Source organism: Panthera pardus, unplaced genomic scaffold (assembly GCF_024362965.1).
Source record: "Panthera pardus isolate Hobbes unplaced genomic scaffold, ASM2436296v1 HiC_scaffold_17, whole genome shotgun sequence".
NCBI lineage: Eukaryota > Metazoa > Chordata > Mammalia > Carnivora > Felidae > Panthera > Panthera pardus.
In genome coordinates, this window is record NW_026526732.1 from 150,008,397 (window position 1) to 150,031,597 (window position 23,201).

General features: G+C 45.6%; 1 protein-coding gene across 3 annotated transcripts in view; it reads left to right on the forward strand.

Moving 5' to 3' along the window:
• The first annotated feature begins 2,368 nt into the window (after nt 1–2,368).
• Nucleotides 2,369–23,201, forward strand: part of LOC128777755 (class I histocompatibility antigen, Gogo-B*0103 alpha chain-like) — a 345,882-nt gene continuing 325,049 nt past the window's right edge. For 2 of the 3 annotated variants that reach the window (XM_053905281.1, XM_053905280.1), the window contains exons 1-6: nt 2,369–2,522; nt 2,809–3,078; nt 3,262–3,537; nt 4,119–4,394; nt 4,509–4,616; nt 5,049–5,081. In XM_053905281.1, coding sequence (XP_053761256.1) covers nt 2,450–2,522; nt 2,809–3,078; nt 3,262–3,537; nt 4,119–4,394; nt 4,509–4,616; nt 5,049–5,081 — 1,036 coding nt within the window. In that variant the 5' untranslated portion in view covers nt 2,369–2,449. Of the gene's footprint in view, nt 2,523–2,808; nt 3,079–3,261; nt 3,538–4,118; nt 4,395–4,508; nt 4,617–5,048; nt 5,082–5,218; nt 5,267–23,201 lie in introns of all 3 variants that reach the window. The other variant, XM_053905279.1, reaches the window with a different exon arrangement.

Sequence of the window (23,201 nt, forward strand, 5' to 3'; positions counted from 1 at the left end):
TCTTATTCCCCACTACATGATTCCTTTATTCCTCTAAGGATAATTACTCTTCCTTTCTCTCCTTTGCTTCGGATATTCCTCAGCAAATCGGTCTCTGAGGAGATACAGAGAACAGTAACCAAATCTGGCAGACATGTTAGGAGACAGGAATGAGATACTCCATGACAAAGGGATAAGTATTGGAACTAGGGTCTGGAACGACCATGAACAATATTCCTGCTTATGAAATATTAAACCTGAGACCTACCCTAATTGTGGGAGTAGTTTTAGTGTGAAAAAGTTGCACAATCCATAATCTGAAAAAAAGCTTCTCCTCAGGGTGTGATACAAGAAGAAATAAACATATTTAAGAACCCTAACAGGGCCAATGTATGTGGGAATATTTAAGGATTTAAAAGTCCTCCAGATTTTTTTGAAAGTTTATTTACTCATTTTAAGACAGAGAAAGACAGAGTGAGTATGAGCAGGGGAGGTGCAGAGACAGAGACAGAGAGATCAAGAGAGAGAATCCCAAGCAGGGTCCCCACTGTTAGCACAGAGCCTGACACAGGGCTCCATCTCACAAACCATGAGATCAGGAGTCTGACCCTTAACCGACTGAGCCGCCCAGGCTCCCCAAAACACCAAGTCTTTAATTATTATTGATGGGTTGTACGTATTTTAAAATATGCAATTGAAGACAGAAGAAACAGCAGCCCCCACGTTGGGAACTGGTCTGACACTGACAGCTGGGCCTCAGTGTGGACAGAAGCTGACTGATGCCACCACTGGGCCATATTATTCCTGTGGGACAGGAGCCAGTCATCTCACCGAACATCGACAGCACACAAGGACACTCTGAAACCATGACAAAACTTTGTCCAATTACAGACAAAAACAAGGCACCGTATGATCCACCAAATACCCAACATCTCCCCGTGCTGGTTACTGAGCAATCGCTGCTTTTACCATTACTTTGTTTATCTCAAGTTTTTATTTAAATTCCAGTTAGTTAACATACAGTTTAATATTAGTTCAAGAAGAATTGAGTGATTCATCACTTACAAACAACACCAAGTGCTCATCACAACAAGTGTCCTCCTTAGAACCCATCACCCATGAAGCCCATCCCATAAACCTGTGACCCACCCAGAAGCTTGACAGTTTCTCAGTACTAACCACCTTTTCTGTTGGGATGTGTGGTCATATTAAAACAAATGGCTTTCTTTAAAAAAATTTTTTAACGTTTATTTATTTTTGAGAGAAAGAGAGACAGTGCAAGCAGGGGTAGGACAGAGAGACAAGGAGACAAGGAATCCTAGTCAGGCTCCAGATTCTGAGCTGTTAGCACGGAGCCCCACGCGGGGCTTGAACTCATGGACCGTGAGATCATGACCTGAGCCCAAGCCGGATGCTTAACCAACTGAGCCACCCAGGTGCCCCAAAACAAATGACTTTTTGATAATTCGATTCCACTCTAATCAATGCTGGAACACCTACATTACTTAGTGAAACAACACACAACACGTTACTTAAAAACATTCATGCATTAGTACAGATCCATTCCATGTGCAGATGGGCCTATGGATTTAATGTAACAGTAAAACACAGTTAATGATACTGTTTCAAGTCCAGTTTGCAAAGAACCTCAGAGAAATTACACATTGTGTAGTTTTAATATAGTATCAAAGATGAATATCCATAATTATCTGAAACGGTTATAATACATACTATTCTCCTACATTTGGTCAAGGACATACATTTTTTCATATACTTCAGCCAAAACAACACAATAGATGCAGAAGCAAATCTGAACATCCAGTGGTCTTCCAACCAGACAGACAAGAAAGAGACTTGCAAAAATGTACAATGGAACAAAACCACTATTCTCACTGCCCCTTTTATTTGGGAACATTGGTACTTTCCATACAAACAATATTTATGTTTTCATATGATTGAAAATGAATTAATAAATATTTGAACCTGCTTTATTCCTACTGCGGTAAATAAAGATCGATATAATCCACAGACACACAATTATCCCTGGGATCCTCACTAATTTGTAAGACTGTAGAGATATCCTGAGAACAAAATGGTGGAGAATCAGTGACTCACACAGCTCCCGGTCCACAGCTCAGGGACACAGTGGGACAAAGAGCGTTCTGTGCAGTAGGTGAGGCGTCCAGGCCAAGTCCCAGGTCCCCAGGCCCGCCTCTCAGGGACTCTGGCCCCAGGGCGGCGTCGGGGAAGGGCAAGCCCAGTGTTGGGGAGTCCCCATCTGCCCTGGTTTCACTTCTCCCTGTCACAACCTGTGTCAGGTCTTTCTGACTGGATACTGATGACGCGGCCTCGGTTCACACTCCTATTAGTGTCCGGTTTCCGGAGAAGCCAATGAGCGGCACCGCGGTTCCGGGGTATCAAGTTTCCGCACCCGCCTCCTGAGACTCACATTTGTCCCCAGACCCCGAGGATGCGGTTCGTGATGTCCGAAACTGTGCTCCTGCTGCTGTTGGGGGCCCTGGCCGTGACCCAGACCTGGGCGGGTGAGTGCGGGGTCGGGAGGAAAGGGACTCTGCGGGGCAGGAGGGAGAGGACCGCCCGGCGGGGACGCGGAACCTCCGGGGAGACGACTGTCCTCCGCCCCGACCCCAGACCCCCACCCGCCTCCGAGCCCGGCCTGCCCTGCCCTCCCCCGACCCTCCCGGACTCAGCCCTGCTCTCCCCAACTCGGGTCCCCCTCGCCCTGCCCTCCCGTCCCCCTCCCCCTGGGACCCGGGCCCCGCGCGGGGAGGAGGGTCGGGCGGGGTCTCAGCCCCTCCGCGCCCGCAGGCTCCCACTCCCTGAGGTATTTCGACACCGCGGTGTCCCGGCCCGGCCTCGGGGAGCCCCGCTTCATCGCCGTGGGCTACGTGGACGACACGCAGTTCGTGCGGTTCGACAGCGACGCCCCGAATCCGAGGATGGAGCCGCGGGTGCCGTGGATGGAGCAGGAGGGGCCGGAGTATTGGGACCGGGAGACGCGGAACGCGAAGGACAACGCACAGATTTCCCGAGTGCACCTGAACACGATGCTCCGCTACTACAACCAGAGCAAGTCCGGTGAGCGACGCGGGCCCGGGTCCGGGTCACGACGGGCCGGGGTCGCCCCGATTCTCCGGGTCAGAGTGCAAACCCGAGGCCTCGTGACCCCCGTCCCAAGACCCTGGAAGAGCCCGAGGGAGGTTTTAGGCGGGTTTACTTTCGGTTTCACCTTAATCACTGCTGCTCTGGGGGCGGGGATAGGGTCGCACAACATCCAGTGGACATATGGCTGTGACGTCGGACCGGACGGGCGCCTCCTCCGCGGGTACACGCAGTACTCCTATGACGGCAAGGATTACATCGCCCTGAACCAGGACCTGCGCTCCTGGACCGCGGCGGACACAGCGGCGCAGATCACCCGCCGCAAGTGGGAGGAGGCCGGTGAGGCGGAGCGCTTGAGGAACTACCTGGAGGGCACGTGCGTGGAGTGGCTCGCCAAATACCTGGACATGGGAAAGGAGACGCTGCTGCGCGCAGGTATCCGGACCACCGGGCCTCTTCGATCTCCCCTCCACTGGGCATGGCTTCCCGTCAGAACAGCGCCCCTCCCCGAGTGGGAAGAGGGAGATCCGCCTCGAAGTTCATATTCCTACTAGAGACTGACTCACCTTGAGGGTGCTTTTCTCTAAAAGAGAGACAGGAATCCAGTCTGTCCCTGGGATGCAGGTTGAGATCATCCCAGAAATAACCCATCAGCAGTTCCCTCTGACCCTGGCAGCCACCTTGTGAACCCTGACCTTCCCTCTCAAGGCCTTGTTTACATCTGAGAACATGTTTGGAGAGCTGACTCCGGGTTTTCTGAGTCACTCATCCTCCACCACAGTCAGGACCACAGTGTGTTCCCCCTTTAGACCAGCAGCTCCCTACCCGGGCTTCTCTCCCTGATTCCAGAACTTAACAAGAATCAGGAGATCCCAAAGGCTAGACTGCTGTCTGGGTTTTGTGCTTCTTCCATCCAGACCAGTTGTCCTGTCCACCTCAGGATGGTCACGTGGATGCAGTTTCAGTGGCCCATAAAGCTAAACCACAGTGTGGATTCTCTGTTTCTTCTTCCTCAGAGTCTCCCAACACACGGGTGACCCGCCACCCCATCTCTGACCGTGAGGTGACCCTGAGGTGCTGGGCCCTGGGCTTCTACCCTGCGGAGATCACCCTGACCTGGCAGCGTGATGGGCAGGACCACACCCAGGACGCAGAACTTGTGGAGACCAGGCCTGCGGGAGATGGAACCTTCCAGAAGTGGGCGGCTGTGGTGGTGCCTTCTGGAGAGGAGCAGAGATACACGTGCCATGTGCAGCATGAGGGGCTGCCCCAGCCCATCACCCTGAGATGGGGTAAGGAGGGTTTGGGGTAGAGCCCCATGTCAGGGAAAGCAGGGCCCTTCTGGAAACTTCAGAGTCAGAACTGAAGCCGGAGGTCTGGGCCCCTCACCTACCTTCCCTTTCCAGAGCCATCCTCTCTGCCCTCCATCATCATTCTGGGCATCATTGCTGGTGTGGTTGTCCTTGTGGTCACTTTGGTGGTTGGAGCTGTGATCTGGAGGAAGAAGTGCTCAGGTAGGAACAGAGTGGGGGGATCTGAGTTCTCTTGTCCCACTGGGGGGTTTCCTAGGTAGCACATTGTCCTGCCTGGTTCCTGGGAGGTTCCATCCACACACATGGACCTGCCCACTCTGGAGCCGTTACTAACATTCACTCTGTAGCAAAGCACTTGTGAAAATGAAGAACAGATTTTCACTTGGTAATTCTGGTGACGGGGACCTGATTCCCAGCAGTGACAGGACAGAGAGGAAGGTCCCTGCTGAGGCCAGACCTCCAGCAAGTCAGGGGGTCCTGTGACCCCACACCTCTTTCTTCATGTGTCCCAATCCTGTCCTGGGTGTTCAGTCAGAACTCTGAAAATGTCATTGTGGACCAGGACTAGGAGGTTACTCTAGGATCACATGGCCCACCTGTCCCAGGTCTCTAACATGCTATTTTCTTCCACAGGAGGAAAGGGACCAAGCTATTCTCACGCTGCACGTAAGTATGGAGGGGGGTGATCCCTGAAACCTGGGATAGTGTAGACAGGATCCCATGGGTCACCCCCCTTCCCCCTTGGCTGCTCCTTTAGTCTCAACTCCTATGGCTCTGATCATGTCCTGTTTGTTCTACCCCAGGCGACGACAGTACCCAGGGCTCTGATTCATCTCTAATGGCTCCTAAAGGTAAGACTCTGGAGGGTGAAGGGGGGAGGAGTGGGGCACTAGGGACACTTTGAGCATGCGTGGGGCTGTTGAGTGTGTGGCACTTATGTGACTGACCTAAATGTGTTCATGATGATTTTTTTTTCACAGTGTGAGACCGCTGCCTATGGAGAAGTGGGATCTGTTCACACTCCCACTTGGTGACATCAAGATCCCCTGACTTTCTGAGGATGGTGTCAGAATGTGTCTGTGTTCCTATTAGCATATTGTGAGGACGCAGGAGACTGGCCCCCATGCCCACCATGACCCCTCCCGTACTGATTCGTGTTCCGTCTCCATCCCTGTCTTTAGTTCATGTTGGGCTGAGTACTGACGCCTTACTTCCCTACTGAAAATGAGAATCCAGATAGGAATTTGTGTTTTGTAATTCTTGGTATGTGGGCATGATGAGGTAATAAAAGAGAGGATTTGTATGGTTGGAACAGAAAACAAATGAAAGCCCTGAGAACCTCCCAGAACCCGCCGTTTCCTGTGCCGTGTCTGTTGCAGGTGGGGACAGGAGAGGGCTGGAGGAGCCGAGCGTGGACGGGGCTCAGTGCGTCCTTGGTGTGTCGTGCTCCCTCCTCAGCTGGGTCATTGTCTCTGCTCCTTGTCCTTGTCCCTTCTGTGGAAGCTTGTCTCACCAGGACCTGAGATCATAGGGGCTTGGACATCACCTATCACCAGGACCTTGTGCAACAAGAGCTTCCTGTGACTGGGTCAGCCCAGGCTCCATCCTGGGTCATGACCTCAGCCCCATCTTTTGGGTGTATTTTCTTCTTTGTTTCTGTGGAGCATCAGGCCTGTTCTTGCTCTTGTGTCCAAGTTCCTGTCTCCTTCTCCCCAGATGACCCCGGTGGTTACAGCACCAGGAGTCCTTTGGACTGTCGTTCCCACCGACCTAGATGGGCCCTGCACACAGGAGTCTCTGTGGTTTGGAGACATGAATTTTCAGATTCATCCATCTCCTCCCTCTAGAGTTGTCTTCTGGATATTCTTTACATCCTGAGGTAGACAGAGAGGAATCTGGGAGTTTCTCATCCTTGTTCAACTTCAGTTAGTTTCTACCTTCCCTGCCTCTCTTCCCCCTCTTCTTGCCCTTAGTTCTGGTAATGCTGGTTCTGGCTCCCATCCACGTTCGTGGATTTATAAATGAGGGTCTAATGTAGATTTCTATTTGGTTGGAGAAAGAGTCCCATAGAGCCTGAGTACAGTGATTCTGAAGACAGGACTATAACTGTGTGCTGTGCTGTGCAGGGAAAACACTGTGGGAGGGGGGAGCTGAGCAGAGAGGGTGGAGGGGGGAGCAGCCCTGGGGGAAAGTAGAGGCGGCACTGATGGTGAGGTGGGGGCACTTTGTGCGGGAGCTGCCACGGACCAGCTGTGCCTGAGGCTCTTCCAGAAGACAGAGGTCCTCTCCGCTGACCACCTGTTCCACTGACAATGTTGTGTGCCACGTGCAGGACCCGCTATTTTTCTTATCTGGGACACCTCAGTAAGTAAGAAGAGGCAAATGTGCTGGTCTTGTGGAGAATATGTCCTAGGGGTGAGGGACAGACTCTACTTGGCCTTGGAGCAATGTGGGGACTGAGGGCATTGACCCCATTGAGCAGTCAGAAATCCAAGTATAACTTTTGACTCCCCCGAAACTTAAATACTGCCACTAATAATGTACTGTTCATAAGAAGCCTTACTGAAAACAGGAACAGTCGTTCAACACATGTTTTGTACATTACATAGATATGTACATGTATTCTTACAATAAATTAAGCTGGTTAAAATAGTAAGAAACCCTAAGAGAAACTGCATTGACAGCACTTATTGTAGAAAAGACCACATATCGGTGGATGTGCACAGTTCAAACCAGTGTTAATTCAGAGTCAACCGTATACTGTATAAATGTGGTAAATAAGGGAAGTGTTTAAATGGAAATTGGTAGGTGCTTTGAGGAAGGTGACCCAGAGAATTACCTGTGTGGGGACACTCAAGGTGGCTACTTTACTACGGTGGTAAGTGTGAGCCTCCCTGGGAAGCTGACCTCAGGAGAGATGTGCAGGACACAAGGAATTGTTGAAGAGCATGTCTCAGGGAGTTCTTTCCACGCAGGGGAACCTCCAGGCACATGCACTAGGGCAGGAGCATGTCCTTGTTGGAGGAAGGGTGAGAGGCCACTGTGGCTGGTGCAGAGAGCATGTCTCAGGTGCTCAAATGCGCTCAGATGTCTAGGTTAGGATTTGAAGGCTTTTGAGTTTTCTCTGAGTGACATGTGGAGTCCCCGGATGGTTTAGATCAGATGGTTCACGTCGTACTACTTGTCTTAGCAGCATCTGTTTGCTGCTGTGCAGAATCGAGAGGTGAAGGGCGGGACACCAGTAGGGAAAGTGTAGGAAGCCAGTGCTGTTTCAGGAGGGGGGATGTTGGATTTATTTTGGGGTTTGAAGAGAGACAATAAGAGGGAGTGACTGTACTCTGGTTAGTGTCTGCGTGTGTGTGTGTGTGTGAGTGTATGTTCTGGGTACATTGAAAGATGAACTTAGCATCATGTCCTAATGTATTATTTCTGTGTTGTGAGAATGAGGAATCAAGGACAGCATCCAATACTTCAGACTGCAAGAAGAAAGGGGGGTTGTCTTCCAATGAAACAGGGAAGATTTTGGAAGTAGGACATTTGGGGAAGCAGCATCACAGGCATCCCATTAGGAGTGTGGAAACTGAGATTATTAGAAATACAAGTGCGGTTGGCTGTTGGATACAGATCACAGGGTAGGAGAAATATCTAGGTTGGAAAAATAGATATGGATGTTGACATCATATAAATGATGTTTAGAGCCTTTAGCATAGATGAGGTCACCAAGGGGATGACGGCCATAGAAGAGAAAGGAACAGGACCAAACCATGGACTCACCAGCACTAAGCAAGCTGATCAGAGCACACCCAGAGCACACTGCACAGTTCTGGTTCTGCACCTAGAAGGCACACACTCCAGGGAGACCCAGCCTTCAGTGTGCACAGGAATTTCCTGAACTTAGGAAGAGGTAGACATTCTGCAATAGAGTATGAGATTCTGGGTTTATAACAAGTTTGGTGCTGCTTCTGGTCTTCAGATCACACACTGAGCACCAAGCACATAAAGCACGATTCCCACATGGCTGTGCCTCACCCTCTTCTGTGGGGCTTATTAAGTAGTGATTCCTGGGTCCACGCCCAACACTCTAACATGGTCGGTGGGGAGAGGACTGAGCATTTTGTAACAAACCCACAAGCAACCCCGGGGTTCCACCAGATAGAGATGCAGTGAAGTCATTGATGAGAGCCCTCATTGTGGGAAGGGGTCTTACATCCACATTTAAATGTTGTTTTTTCTAGGAAGAAAAATGCAAGACCTGCTGGGAGATACATATTTTCTCTCCCAGGGTGCAGAGCCGGGAGGCAGATTGAGGAAGTGGTTATCAGCTCAACATAAAATCTCTGAGATAACAAGAGTGTAGATTTTAAATGTTTGCACCAAAAAGGAAATGGTAACTATGTGACAAGGTGCAGGTCTAGGCTAATGCTCTGGTTGTAAGCATTTTGCAGCATAGAAATGTATCAAGTCAAGAAACTGTAGCCTTAAACTGACATAATGGTGTTTGTCAGTTATATCTCAGTACAACTGGTGAAAAGAAATCTGAAATCATGCTCTCTAACGCTATTCCCTACATCGACTTCTGCCTCTTTATGATACATGTGCACAGTTACAGACTGGGATGAGAGAAAGAGAATGTGGGGCCTTGTTCTATTTCAAGGAATGTCACAAAGCAGGCGTGAGGCTACACAGATGGGAACAGAATCCACAATGGACCCGAGGGGGAGGCTCACATATAGCCAGGGCCCTGCTCCTGGGTATAGATGTCACCCTCACGACAGAGTCCCCTGACATAGGACACTGGATCCGGAGGCTAGGACTGCTGTTGCTGCTGCCCCTTGCAACTGCATGACACCACTGTCATTCAAACACCTGTGCCAAATGCCATGTAGTGCGGTCCCAGCCTATCTGTCCCATGTCCTGAGAGAGATTCTGGCAGGTGGTCACGTGACTGTGAAGTTTCATGTCACGTCCCATGCAAAGTGGGTTCTCCTCTCCATGGTCTCTGCTCTCTGTCAACATTTTTAAATGTGGAAATTTTTCATATGGGAAGAGGATACTAGTTCTGGGCATGGAAACCGGGGGCCAGGAATGGAAAAAGAATGAGAAATTGCAACATTTGGAGCAGTGATTTGAGACTACAACTTGATATGATACATTGTAGGCACTCAGGTCAGATTGGAGGAAGGAGTGACTAAATATGGTGTCTTTCAACCTTTTCCCTTGATAGTTGTTATGGGGTCCAGCTTTTGTCTACTCCAGTTGTACTGACAAGTAAGTGGAGTAGCACTTTCGGATGATGAAGTGATTGTTCAAAATGTCTTCTCCTGCCTTTGTCTTTTCCTAGGATTAAGTAACCCAGATCTGTAACACTTCAGATGATCCTTATACATACACTGACACTTCATATTTCTTTGTCCGTGCAGAGTATCCAAAATTTACCAGGTTTTATGTGACCCTCACAAAAGTCTGCAAAATCATTCCAGGTTAGACATTGTGCTCCTCCACGTCTGGTCCACGAACAGCTAGTAACCAAACTGTTTTTAGCAGATCCAATGACTTGATATACAGGCTTATTATTGTGTTGATTACCAGTCTGAGACAGGATAAGGTTTCACTTTCTTTTCTGTCTCTATCTGTTTGTGGGCTGATGCACATTCACAGACCAGTGCTGGCTCACACAAGACACAGATCACCATTGGCTTAGGTAGACTTGTATTCTACCACCTCGTCTGGTGCTGGATAAATCTCAGAAATGAAACAATTGTGAATGGGGATCCTCTTCCAGTAACACAGTAGACTAAGTTTTAAGGCTGCCTCTTCCTATAAAAGCAACTAATCATGATTTATACATATATGTATAAAATATATATTGTATATATTTCACCCACAAGAAAAATCAGGAGAATAATAATCATTTAGGCCAAAATATAATAATGGGCAAAAATCTAGGGATGATTGTTGCTCTGATACTCAAGGTGTATTTCAAATCTAGAAAATCTTAGTTTGACTTCTCAGGCTCAGGAACTTACTAGACAGGAAATAATGCCCAAGCTTATTCTATTTCATGAGAAACATCTCTCCCTGAAAATATGGGAGTTAAGATTCATAGATTCATATCCTCAGGAAAGGGTGACATGAATCACATCAACTCTATCTTCAAGAACAAGAAGAAATTATTCTAAGGAGGTTTGCTTGGAGCTAACGCAAAGTGAGCAAAACAGCTACTTCAAAGAATTTGCAATGACAGACTAACCCTTCTGTGATTTGTAATCCAAATTTGCTTTGCTATTTTGGGTCAAAGTACCTTCAAGTCACTAGTTTAGTTTATTATTGTCCTGGATTGATATTGACTCAAATTTATAAGAAAGAAACAAATTTCTCTAGAGAAATCTACATTTAAGCTATGTGTCAAAAAATTTGCAGAAAGAATTGCACAAAGAAAAAGAGAAACTCGCAGCATGAAATGTAAAGTCCAAACGGGAGAAAGACTGTGATTGAGTAGCTTTAGAAAGAATAGGTAGTGAAAAGAAGGTCATAAAACTTCAATATTGCACTCATAGGACATAAAATATAACATGACCAGGATATGATATAAATATATAAATATATGTTATTTGAATAAATATTAGTATATGACATAAAGAAAAAATGCTAGTAAAGACAAACAGCAACATTTTATAATGATAAAATATCAAACTATCAGAAGGATGAAACAATTCTGCATATATAGTCACCTAATAACTCAGTGCCAAATACCTGAAAACAAAGCAGACAGAAATTGAGAAACAGACAATACAACAGTAAGAGTCAGAAACTGCAATATGTCACTTTCCACAATGGATAGAACATCTATGCAGAGATCAATAAACATAAAGAAGATTTGAGCCGTACTGCAAACCAATAGTACAAATCTGACATTTATTGAACATTCCAGTCATCCACAGAATACACATTCTTTCAAATGCACTTGGAGATTTCTTGAAGATAAATCATATATATTCCATTATACGTGTGTGTGTGTCTGCATGTTAATGTGTGTGTGTGTGCGCGCGCACGTGCATGTATACCACCTCTTTTTTATCCATTCATCACTAGATGGACATTTGGGCTCTCTTCATCGTTTAGCTCTTGTTGATAATGCTGCTATAAACGTTGGGGTGCATGTACCCCTACAAATATGTATTTTTGTACCCTTTGCGTAAATACCTGGTATTGCCATTGCTGGATCATAGGGTATTTCTATTATTAGTTTTCTGAGGAACCTCCACACTGTTCTCCAGAGTGGCTACACCAGTTTACATTCCCACCAACACTGCAAGAGGGTTCCCGTTTCTCCACATACTTGACAACATCTGTTATGTCCTGTGCTGTTCATTTTAGACATCCTGGCAGCAAAATGTGAGCATATTTTCTTCCATTTTTTTTAAACATTTGTGTTTATTTATTTATTTATTTATTTTTAATATAATTTGTTGTCAAGTTGGCTAACATACAGTGTATACCGTGTGCTCTTGGTTTTGGGGGTAGATTCCCACGGTTCATCACTTAGGTACATCACCCACTGCTCATCCCAACAAGTGCCCTCCTCAAAGCCCATCACCATTTTCCCCTCTCCCCTACCCCCTATAAACCCGCAGTTTGTTCTCTGTATTTAAGAGTCACTTATGGTTTGCCTCCCTCCATCTCTGTGACTATATTTTCCCCTTCCCTTCCCCCATGGTCTTCTGTTAAGTTTCTGAAGTTCCACATATCAGTGAAAACATATATCTGTCTCTCTCTGACTGACTTATTTCACTTAGCATAATATCTTCCAGTTCCATCCACGTTGCTGCAGATGGCAGGATTTCATTCTTTCTCATGACGTTAGCATATTTTCACATGTCTGTTAGCCATCTGGATGTCTTCTTTAGAAAAGTGTTTTCTAAAGTCATGTCTTCTGCCCATTTATTAACTGGGTTATTTGCTTTCTGGGTGTGGAGTTTGCTAAGTTCTTTATAGATTTGGGAAACTAATCCTTTATCAGATATGTCCTTTGCAAATATCTTCTCCCATTCTGTAGATTGTCTTTTACTTTGGTTGGTTGTTTCCTTCCCTGTGCAGAAGGTTTTTATCTTGATAAACTCCCAGTGGTTCATGTTTGCTTTTGTTTCCCTTGCCTCCAGCAATTTGTACAGTAAGAAGCTGTTATGGATTTTGATGGGTTCCTATCTCAAATTTAGGTCTTTCATCCATTTTGAATTTCCTGTTGTGTATGGTGTAAGAAAGTCGTCCCATTACTTTCTTCTTCCTGTTGCTGTTCAGTGTTCCCAACACCATTTGTTACAGAGACTATTTTCTTTCCATTGGATATTCATTGCTGCTTTGTCAAAAATTAGTTGACCATATAGTTGTGGGTCCATTTCTGAATTTTCTATTCTGTTCCATTGATATGTGTCTGCTTTTGTGCCAGTACCATACTGTCTTGATGACTACAGCTTTGTAATACAGCTTGAAATCTGGAATTGTGATGCCTTCAGTTTTTTTGTTTTTCAGAGTTTCTTTGGCTATTTGGGGTCTTCTGTGGCCCCATACAAATTTTAGGATTGTTTGTTTTAGCTCTGTGAAAAATGCTGGTGGTATTTTGATAGGGACTGTATTAAATTATAGATTGCTTTGGGTAGTATTGACATCTGAACAATATTTGTTCTTCCAATCCATGAGCATGGAATGCTTTCCCATTTCTTTGTATCCTCAATTTCTTTGTAGGTGTTCTATAGTTATCAATGAGAGTGCAGAACTTTTTCCTCTTTAGTTAGGTTTATTCCTAGGTATCTTATTGGTTTTGGTGCAATTCCAAACAGGGTTGATTCCTCATTTCTTTTTTTGTTTCCTGCCTCGTTATTGGTGTATACAAATGCAACAGATTTCTCTACATTGATTTAACAATCTGTAACTTTTCTGAATTCATGTGTTAGTTCTAGCAATTTTTTTTTTTTAATTTTTTTTCAACGTTTTTTATTTATTTTTGGGACAGAGAGAGACAGAGCATGAACGGGGGAGGGGCAGAGAGAGAGGGAGACACAGAATCGGAAACAGGCTCCAGGCTCCGAGCCATCAGCCCAGAGCCTGACGCGGGGCTCGAACTCACGGACCGCGAGATCGTGACCTGGCTGAAGTCGGACGCTTAACCGACTGCGCCACCCAGGCGCCCCAAGTTCTAGCAATTTTTGGGTGGAATCTTTCAGGTTTTCTACACAGAGTATTATGATTTCTGTGAAGAGTGAAAGTTTGAGTACGTCCTTGCCAGTTTGGATGCCTTTTCTTTCATTTTGTTATCTGATTGCTGAAGCTAAGACTTCCAGTAGTATGTTAAATAGTAATGGTGAGACTGGACATTCTTGTCTTGTTCCTGACCATAGGGGAAAGTTTCTCAGTTTTTCTCCATTGAGGATGATTTTATCTATGGGTTTTTCATAAATGCCCTTTATGATGTTGAGGCATAGTCCATCTATCCCTATTTGTAGAAGGTATTTATCAAGCATGGATGCTGTATTTTGTCAAATGCTTTTTCTGCATGTACTGACAGGGTCATATGGTCCTTGTTTTTCTTTTATTAATGTGGGGTATCATGTTGATTGATTTGCAACATTGAACCAAACCCACAGCCCAGGAATAATCCCACTTGATCATGGTAATACTTCTTTTAATGTATTGTTGAATTCGATTTGCTAGTATTTTGTTGAGCATTTTTGCATCCTTGTTCATCAAGGGTTTTCACCTGTAATTCTCCTTTTTGATGGGGTCTTTCTCTGGTTTTGGAATCAAGGTAATGCTGGCTTTGTAGAATCAGTTTGGACATTTTCCTTCCATTCCTGTTTATTGGAACAGTTTGAGAAGAATAGGAACACTTTGAGAAGAATTCTTTAAATATCTGGCAGAATTCCCCTGGGAAGCCAGCAGGCCCAGGACATTTGTTTGTTGGGAGTTTTTTGAATACAATTCAGTCTCTTTGCTTGTTATATATCTGTTCAAATTTTCTATTTCTTCCTGTTTCAGTTTTTTTAGTTTGTAAGTTTCTAGGAATTTTCCATTTCTCCCAGATTCCCCAGTTTTCTGGAATATAATTTTCATAGTATTCTTTCATAATTGTTTGTATTTCTGTGGTATTGGTTGTGATCTCTCCTCTGTCATTTATAATTTTATCTTTTGGGGGTCCTTTCTCTTTTCTTTTTGACATGTGAGGCCAGAGGGTTATCAGTTTTATTCTTTCAAAAAACCAGACTTAGTTTTGTTGATCTGTTCTACTAGGGTTTTGTTTGTTTGTTTGTTTCTATATGGTTTCTTTTTGCTCTAATCTTTATTATTTCCCTTCTCTGCTGGCTTTAGGCTGTATTTGCTGTTCCTTTTCTAGCTCCTTTAGGTGTAAGATTATGTTGTGTATTTGAGACCTTTCTTGCTTCTTGAGATAGGCCTCTATCGCAATATACTTTCCTATTAGGACTGCCTTTGCTTCATCCCACAGGTTTTGAACCGTCGTGTTTTCATTTTCATTTGCATCTGGGGAATTTTTAATTTCCCGGTTAACCCTCTCATTCTTTTGTAGGATGTTCTTTAACCTCCGTGTATTTGATGGCTTTCCAAATTTTTTCTTGTGGTTAACTTCAAATCTCATGGTGTTGTGGTCTAAAAATGTGCATGGTATGACCTCAATCTTTTTGTTCTTGTTGAGGGTTGATTTGTGACCCCATGTGTGATCCCTTCTGGAGAATGTCCCATGTGCTCTCAAAAAGAATGTGTATTCTGCTGCTTAGGATGGAATGTTCTGAATATATATTTTAGGTCCATCCAGTTCAGTGTGTCATTTAAAGCTATTGTTTCCTTGTTGGTTTTCTGCTTAGATGGTCAGTCCAATGATGTAAATGGGGTGTTAAAGTCCTCTACTATGATTGTATTATTATCAATGACTTCCTTTATATTTGTGATTAGTTGATTTATATATTTGTGTTCTGTCAATTTGGGTGCATAAATGTTTACAATTGTTTTATATTCTTTCTGGATTGACCCCTTAATGATGATGTAATGTCCTTCTTCATCTCTTGGTACAGTCTTTGGTTTAAAATATAGTTCATCTGATATAAGTATGGCTATTCTGGCTTTCTTTTGACGTCCATTAGTATGGTAGTTGGTCCTCCAACCCGTCACTTTCAATCTGCAGGTGTCATTAGGTCTAAAATGAACCCTTTGTAGGAAGCATATAGATGGATCTTGTTGTTTTGTCCATTCTGATACCATAAATCTTTTGATTAGAGCATTTAATACATTTACAGTCAGAATAATTATTGAAATATATGGCTTTAGTGCCCTATGTTACCTGTAGAGTTGGTGTTCTGGTGATGTTCTCTGGTCCTTTCTAGTTTTTTGTGCTTTTGTTCTTTTTTTTTTCCACTCAAAGACTCCCCCTTACAATTTCTTTCAAGGGGAGCCATGGTGGCTAAGTCGGGTAAGCATGTGATTTCGGCTCAGGTCATGATCTTACAGTTTTTGAGTTTGAGTCCTGCATAGGGTGAGCTGGGGCCTTGGTTCAGCTGAGCCTGGCCTCTCTCTCTCTCTGTCTGTCTCTCTGTGCCTCATGGGATTCTCTCTCTCTCTCTCTCTCTCTTGCTCCCTTGCACCCTCTCTCTCTCAAAAAAATATTTTTTCCTTCAGGACTGGTCTTAAACTCCTTTAGTTTTTGTTTGTCTTGGAAACTATTTATCTCTCCTTCTGTTCTGAATGACAACCTTGCCGGGTAAAGAATTCTTGGCTGCATATTTTTCCCATTCACCACATTGTATGTGTCCTGCCACTCCTTTGTGGCCTGCCAAGTTTCTGTGGACAGGGCTGCTGAGAACCTGTTCTGTCTTCCCTTGTATGATAAGGACTTTTTTTCCCCTTGCTGCTTTCAGGATTCTTTCCTAGTCTGTGTGTTTTGTGAATTTCACTATGATATGCCTTGGTGATGATCAGCTTTTGTTGAATTTAATGGGAGTTTTCTGTGCTTTTGGATTTTGATGTCTGTGTCCTTACACAGATTAGGGAAACTTTCAACTATAATTTGTTTGAATAAACCTTGATATTGATTCATTCCTCTAATTCATCCATCCTCATTTTTATGAACTCTAATTGGGTTTGCATTTCAGTTACAGCATTTTTTTTAACTATTTTTTAAATTTGCATCCAAATTAGTAAGCATATACTGCAACAAAGATTTCAGGAGTAGATTCCCTAATGCCCCCTACCCATTTAGCCCATCTCCCTCCCTCAACCCCTCCAGTAACCCTCAGTTTGTTCTCCATATTTATGATTCTTTTCTGTTTTGTCCCTCTCACTGTTTTTATATTATTTTTGCTTCCCTTCCCTTATGTTCATCTGTTTTGTCTCTTAAGGTCCTCATATGAGTGAAGTCATATGATTTTTGTCTTTCTCGGACTGACTAATTTCACTCAGCATAATACCCTCCAGTTCCATCCACATAGTTGCAAATGGCAAGATTTCATTCTTTTTGATTGCCGAGTCATACTCCATTGTATATACTTACCACTTCTTCTTTATCCATTCATCCATCAATGAACATTTGGGCTCTTTCCATACTTTGGCTATTGTTAGTGCTGCTATAAACATGGGGATGCATGTGTCCCTTCGAATCAGCATACCTGTATCCATTGGATAAATACCTAAGAGTGCAATTGCTGATTCATAGTAGTTCTATTTTTAATTTTTTGAGGAACCTCCATACTGTTTTCCAGAGTGGCTGCACCAGCTTGCATTCTCACCAGCAATGCAAAAGAGATCCTTCTTTCCCTGCATCCTTGCCAACATCTGTTGTTGCCTGAGTTGTTAATGTGAGCCATTCTGACAGGCGTCAGGTGGTATCTCATGGTGGTTTTGATTTGCATTTCCCTGATGATGAGTGATGTTGAGCATTTTTTCATGTGTCAGTTGGCCATCTGGATGCCTTCTTTGGAGAAGTGTCTATTCATGTCTTTTGCCCATTTCTTCACTGGATTATTTGATTTTGGGTGTTAAGTTTGGCAAGTTCTTTATAGATTTTGGATACTAACCCTTTATCTGATATGTCGTTTGCAAATATCTTCTCCCATTCTGTCAGTTGCCTTTGAGTTTTGCTGATTGTTTCCTTCTCTGTACAGAAGATTTTTATGTTGATGAGGTCCCAGTAGTTCATTTTTGCTTTTGTTTGCCTTGCCTCTGGAGACGTGTTGAGTAAGATGTTGCTGTGGCCAAGATCAAAGAGGTTTTTTCCTGCTTTCTCCTTGAGGATTTTGATGGGTTCCTGTCTTACATTGGGGTCTTTCATCCATTTAGAGTTTATTTTTGTGTATGGTGTAAGAAAGTGGTCCAGGGTCGTTCTTCTGCATGTCGCTGTCCAGTTTCCTCAGCACCACTTGCTGAAGAGACTGTCTTTATTCCATTGGATGTTCTTTCCTGCTTTGTCAAAGATTAGTTGGTCATACGATTGTGGGTCTATTTCTGGATTCTCTATTCTGTTCCATCGATCTGAGTGTCTATTTTTGTGCCATCGGTTACAACATTTTTAATTTTGACCTGACTAGATTTTAGTTCTTTTATTACTGCAGAAAAGATTCTGTAGTGTCTTCTATGTATATTTCAAGACCAGCTAGTATTCTTATAATTTTTGTTTTATATTCTAGTACAAACATCTTACTTATATCTGTATTGATTAAATCACTGACTGAGAGATCTATTTCTTGCTCTTTCTTTTGGTGTGAATTCCTCTCTCTTGTCAGTTTTCCCAGAACAGAAAAGAAAGAAAAAAACAAAGCAAAACAGAGACTATCAAAAAAGTGAGATCCTGGGTGTGTTTTTGTCTGTTTGTTGAAATAATCTATATCCAAAAAACAAAAATTATAATCATAATAAAAATAAAATAAAATGAAAATACACAAATACACAAAATAAAATATATATAAATTAAGAAAATGAAAATAAAACATAAAAAAGGAATTTTTAAAACTAAGAAAATAAATGAAAAAATAATGTAAAAAACAAAGAATAAAAGTAAAAGAGGAGCTCGATCCTATTTTCCCCAGAGCTGAAGCTTTGCTGTGTTTTATGATCAGTAGAGGTGGTGGGAGCAAGTGCTGGCCATCTGGAGGAGGGGCCTGTTGTGCTGATTCTCAGGTAGAAATGTGACTTCATAGCACAGTGGTCAGGGCTTGGGGTAAGCAGTTCTCGCGTCCGCTAGATGGCGCTGTTTTGCTTCCCGAAGCCTTTCAGGGCTGATGGGCTGATGAATGCGGAAGCTCCCACTCTCCAGCCTTGGAGCTGAAAGATTGAGCCCCCAATTTTTCAGAAATCCCTCACAGAAAAGCAAGCAATTACTTCGCTTATGTCCCGTTTCCCTTCTCTTGCATGTGGCTATCCAGTTTTCCCAATATCATTTGTTAAAACGACTGTCCTTTCCCATGAATTGTTTTGGCACCCTTGTCTGTAATCACTTGGCCATATACCCAAAGGTTATTTTCTGGACCCTGTTTTTCCATAAGTCTGTATACCTGTTTTTATGCCAGTACTATAATGCTTTGATTTCTGTAGCTTTATAGTAAGGCTTGATAGCTCTGGGTCTGACCTTTTTTACCACAAGCATGTGACTGAGTTTCAAAACTCCAAGTTTTAGGGACTCCCCTGGCCCAGACCAGCGCTGTTCCCTGGGAGAGGATCTCGCGTCACTTTTGCTGTTTGCGGGCGATGCCAGGAAAGCGGTGGCACAACCATGCAGTTGTTCCGAGTTTCTGGCAAAACAGAGCAGAATGCGGCACCACAGCTCTCTCCCCTGAGCTCAAGGCCCTGCTCCTACACTTGGGAGCAATGGAGCACGTGGGTGCCCCTGTCCTTCTTGTGACCCGGGGATCCTCAGAGCAGACTGTCACTCCTGCGACTCCTCCCATTTTGCCACCTGAGCACCTGTAAGCCAGGCACACCCCCACAGCAGCGGCTAAAGTTCAGGTTGTGCACTGCTTATAATTCTTGTGGTATCTCTGTAAGCAGGCTCCCTGCCTGCTGCCCTAACTGCAGCTTTGGCTCCCCCAAATCAAATCTCCTGCCTCTTACCTACCAGAAGGTGGTCACTTTTCCACTTGTAGACTTAGAGTTTTTGTTCTCTCCAAACTCCAATTGATTTCTCGAGTGTTCAAAGTGATTTGATAACTATCTGGCCGAGTTCCAGGGATGAGACAAACTTAGGGTCCCCCTCCTCCTCTGCCACCCGAACTCCTCCCCAAGAACCCACTCTTACAAGGCCTGTGTCCGGCCTCACACCCCTCAGGACTCAGCTAAACAGCAGTTTGAAAAGTGCCCAGGACCTACGTGAAGGGCACCCACTTACTAATCTTGTTTTTGTTTTCTCCTGTTTTTGTTTTACTTCCAGCGTAGTTAATGAGCAGTGTTATATGAGTTTTGGATGCACAATATAGGGAGTCCACAATTCTATACATTGCTCTGTGCCTGTCGGGATAAGTGTATTCTTAATCCACTTTACCCCTTTCACCCCCTCCCCCCACCCACCTGCCCTCTGGTAACCATCCATACGTCTCTACAGTTCTGAGTTTGGTTTTCAGTTTATCTCTTTTTCGCTTTGTTCATTTGTTTTATTTCTTATGTTCCAATATGACTGAAATCATACTGTATTTGTCTTTCTCTGACTGACTTATTTCGCTTAGCATTATACTCTCGTGATGCATTCATTTTGCTGCAAATGGCAAGATTTCATTCTTTTTTGTGGCTGAGTAACAGTCCGTTGCATAAATATAACCGCATCTTGGGGGCACCTGAGTGTCTCATTTGGTTCAGCCTATGACTCTTGATTTTGGTTCAGGTCATGGGATCGAGCCCCGTATGAGGCTCAGTGCTGACAGTGGGGAGCCAGCCTGCAGTTTTCTGCCTCCTTCTCTCTCTGACTTCCCTCGCTTGTGCTCTCTATCAAAATAAATAAATAAACTTTAAAACATAATATACCACAGGCTCTTAATCCATCTCTGGAAGGACGCATGGACTACCTTCATAATTTGGCTACTGTGAAGAATGATGCAATAAACATCAGGGTGTATATCTTTTTAAATTAGTGTTTTCATATTCTTTGGAAAAATACCCAGTAGTGGAATTACTGGATCATCTGGTAATTGTGTTTTTAATTTTCTGAGGAACCTCCGACTGTTTTCCACTGTGGCTGCACCCATTTGCATTCCCACTAACAGTGCACAGGCCTCCTTTTCCTCCACATCCACACCAAGACCTGTTGTTTCTTGTGTTTTGATTTTAGCCATTCGGACAAGTATGAAGTGATATCTCAGTGTGGTTTTGATTGGTATTTCTCTGATGATGAGTGATGCGGAGTTCTCAGTTTGTCCCCTATTCAGGATGATGTTAGCTGTGGGTTGTCATATATGACCTTTATTACGTTGAGGTGTGTTCCCTCTAAACCTACTTTATTGAGGGGTTTTACCGCAAATTTATATTGTACTTTGTCAAGTGCTTTTTTCTGCATCCATTGAAATGATCATATGGTTATTATCCTTTCTCTTATTGATGTTATGCATCATGTTGATTGATTTGCAAACACTGAACCACCCTTGCAACCCGGGAATAAATCCCACTTGATTGTGGTGAATCATTGTTTTCATAACACTGTTGAATTTGGTTTCTACAGGAGTGAGGGGAGGTCTGTGCTGCTCTGGGCAACAGTGGTCTGGAGCTCCTGAGGTTGGGGCCCTGACACCCACCTGCTCAGAGCCTGTCCCTGCACCATTTGGCTGCACTGCCCTGCAGCCTAACCCTGCTTGGGATCCCGAACTGCAGGCTTTCCAGCTTCTCCGGGTTTCCCTGTGCCACCAGCCCTAGCCTGCTGAGGTCTTCTGGTGGTCTTGGTGTGTGTTCCCTCAGCCCTGGACTTAGGGGACTTCCGTGGTCACCTGCGAGGCTCACGTCCTGCTCCTGACTGGTAGTCTATTCTAGGCGTGGGGGGTAGCGGCCTAGGGCTTCCTTTGGACTGTACTTTTCTCCGAGGATTCTCGACTGCTCTGCTGAGCCCGGTGCCCATCACCCACCTGGAGGTGGGCACGATTGCAGACATGGGACAGCTTGTCCCACTGCTCTGAGCCCTGCTGTGACTTTTGCCTTTCTGCTGGGGAGCGCCACTGCTGCCTGGGGTTCACTGTGGTAGTTGGAGGGGCAGAGGCCTCAGTGAATGTTGTGGGGGCCCCATCATCCGTCAGACCACCCAGGGTAGGAAGGGGTCTGTTGCCCTCAAAGCTCAAGCCACTTTTCCAATCTCTTCACCTCTCATTGGGTCTCCCATGTCCCTCACCCCCTCCCTGACATTCTCCTTGTTTTCTTTCTCTGAACTGCTTCTGGGTCCCTCACCTTACCCTTCCTCACCCCTGCCAATTTCACTCCTCCCCATGGACCATTGCCTGCAAAGAAACTTCTGGCCTATTCCTTCTCCCTAACTTTCCTCCACTCTAATTTTCTGAGGGGGTATTTTGCCCAGAGCGTCTCCCTCCAACTGCCCTCCTGCCATCACTAAGGGGAGCACTGCGGCATGGGGTGCAGCTTCTTGGCCAGACTTGTCCCCTGTTTTGGTTCCCCTCCTCCTCCCTCCCCTCCATTGTAGGCCCCTGCACTTGGCCGTTCTCCATCCTGGGCCAGCACCCACACCCCCCTGTCCCCTCTCCTTCATCCCACCCTCACACTCTTGAGGCTTCCACTCTCCCTGTGGATTGGACTCTGTCTCCCTGGTCTCTCTGCACCCCTCCCTCATGGCCCCATGCCTGCTCACACCCCTTGCCCACATGCTGGGCCCTCACCCAGCTCTCCTCTCTTAGGAGCCCCTCCCATGGGGCCCTGCCATCCACACCCCTCCTCCTGGCTCTTGGCCCAAGTCCCCTCCTCTCCTGTCAGCCTCTGATTCAAGTTTGTTCTGAGACATTCAGTCCCCCTTCCCAGACCCTCAGCACTAGTCTCCCCTGCTGCCTCCTGCCTTCCCCTCTCCCCCACTGACCAGAGAACTTCTTGAGGTCCAGCTACCCAGATTCTTGGCCCTCACCCACTCCTTGGTTCCTTGACCCCAGTGGACCCCACTCCTGACATCTGGTCTCCAAACTTGTTGTTTCTGCCAGGTGGTCAGCACCAGCCTTTCCACACAGCCAGCCTTCTCCCAGCCTGCCAGTCCTGGGCTGGAAGTCCTTCCTTGGAGGGACGACCTGCTCTCCTCCCAGAACCACGCCCACCATGCCGGTCCTTCCCCAAGGTGTGCACCGAGGTGTGTCGGGTCTATTTTCTCTTCCACTGACCCTCCTTTCTAATATAGACTACGTTGGGCTCGCTGCCCTCTCTCTCAGAGACCCTCTGATTGTCTCTCCCGAGGGACACTGGCAGGTCCATCCCGGTCCCCACCTGGGGGCCTCACCCTGCCATGCTTCCACTCTGGGCTTAGGCCTACATCTTCCCCCCTTTTCCCCCAGGGCACTGGGCCACCCTAAACTCCCTTGTGGTCACAATCCACCCCACAAGCCCTCTGTGTCACTGCCCCCACCCTGCCTCTGGCTCCCAACTCATTCTTGAAGTGTCTTTACCACAGGAAGCAGCTCCTAACCCACCTGTGCACCATGCAGCTCTGGATCCCTCAGTCTTGCTCCTCCCCCCCACCCCCCCCACCCCCCCCCCCCCCCCCCGGCCCTTCAGTCCCTGCTGACAAGACCTCTCCTTCAGCATGGTCTTCCTGCCCCTCCCTTGCTC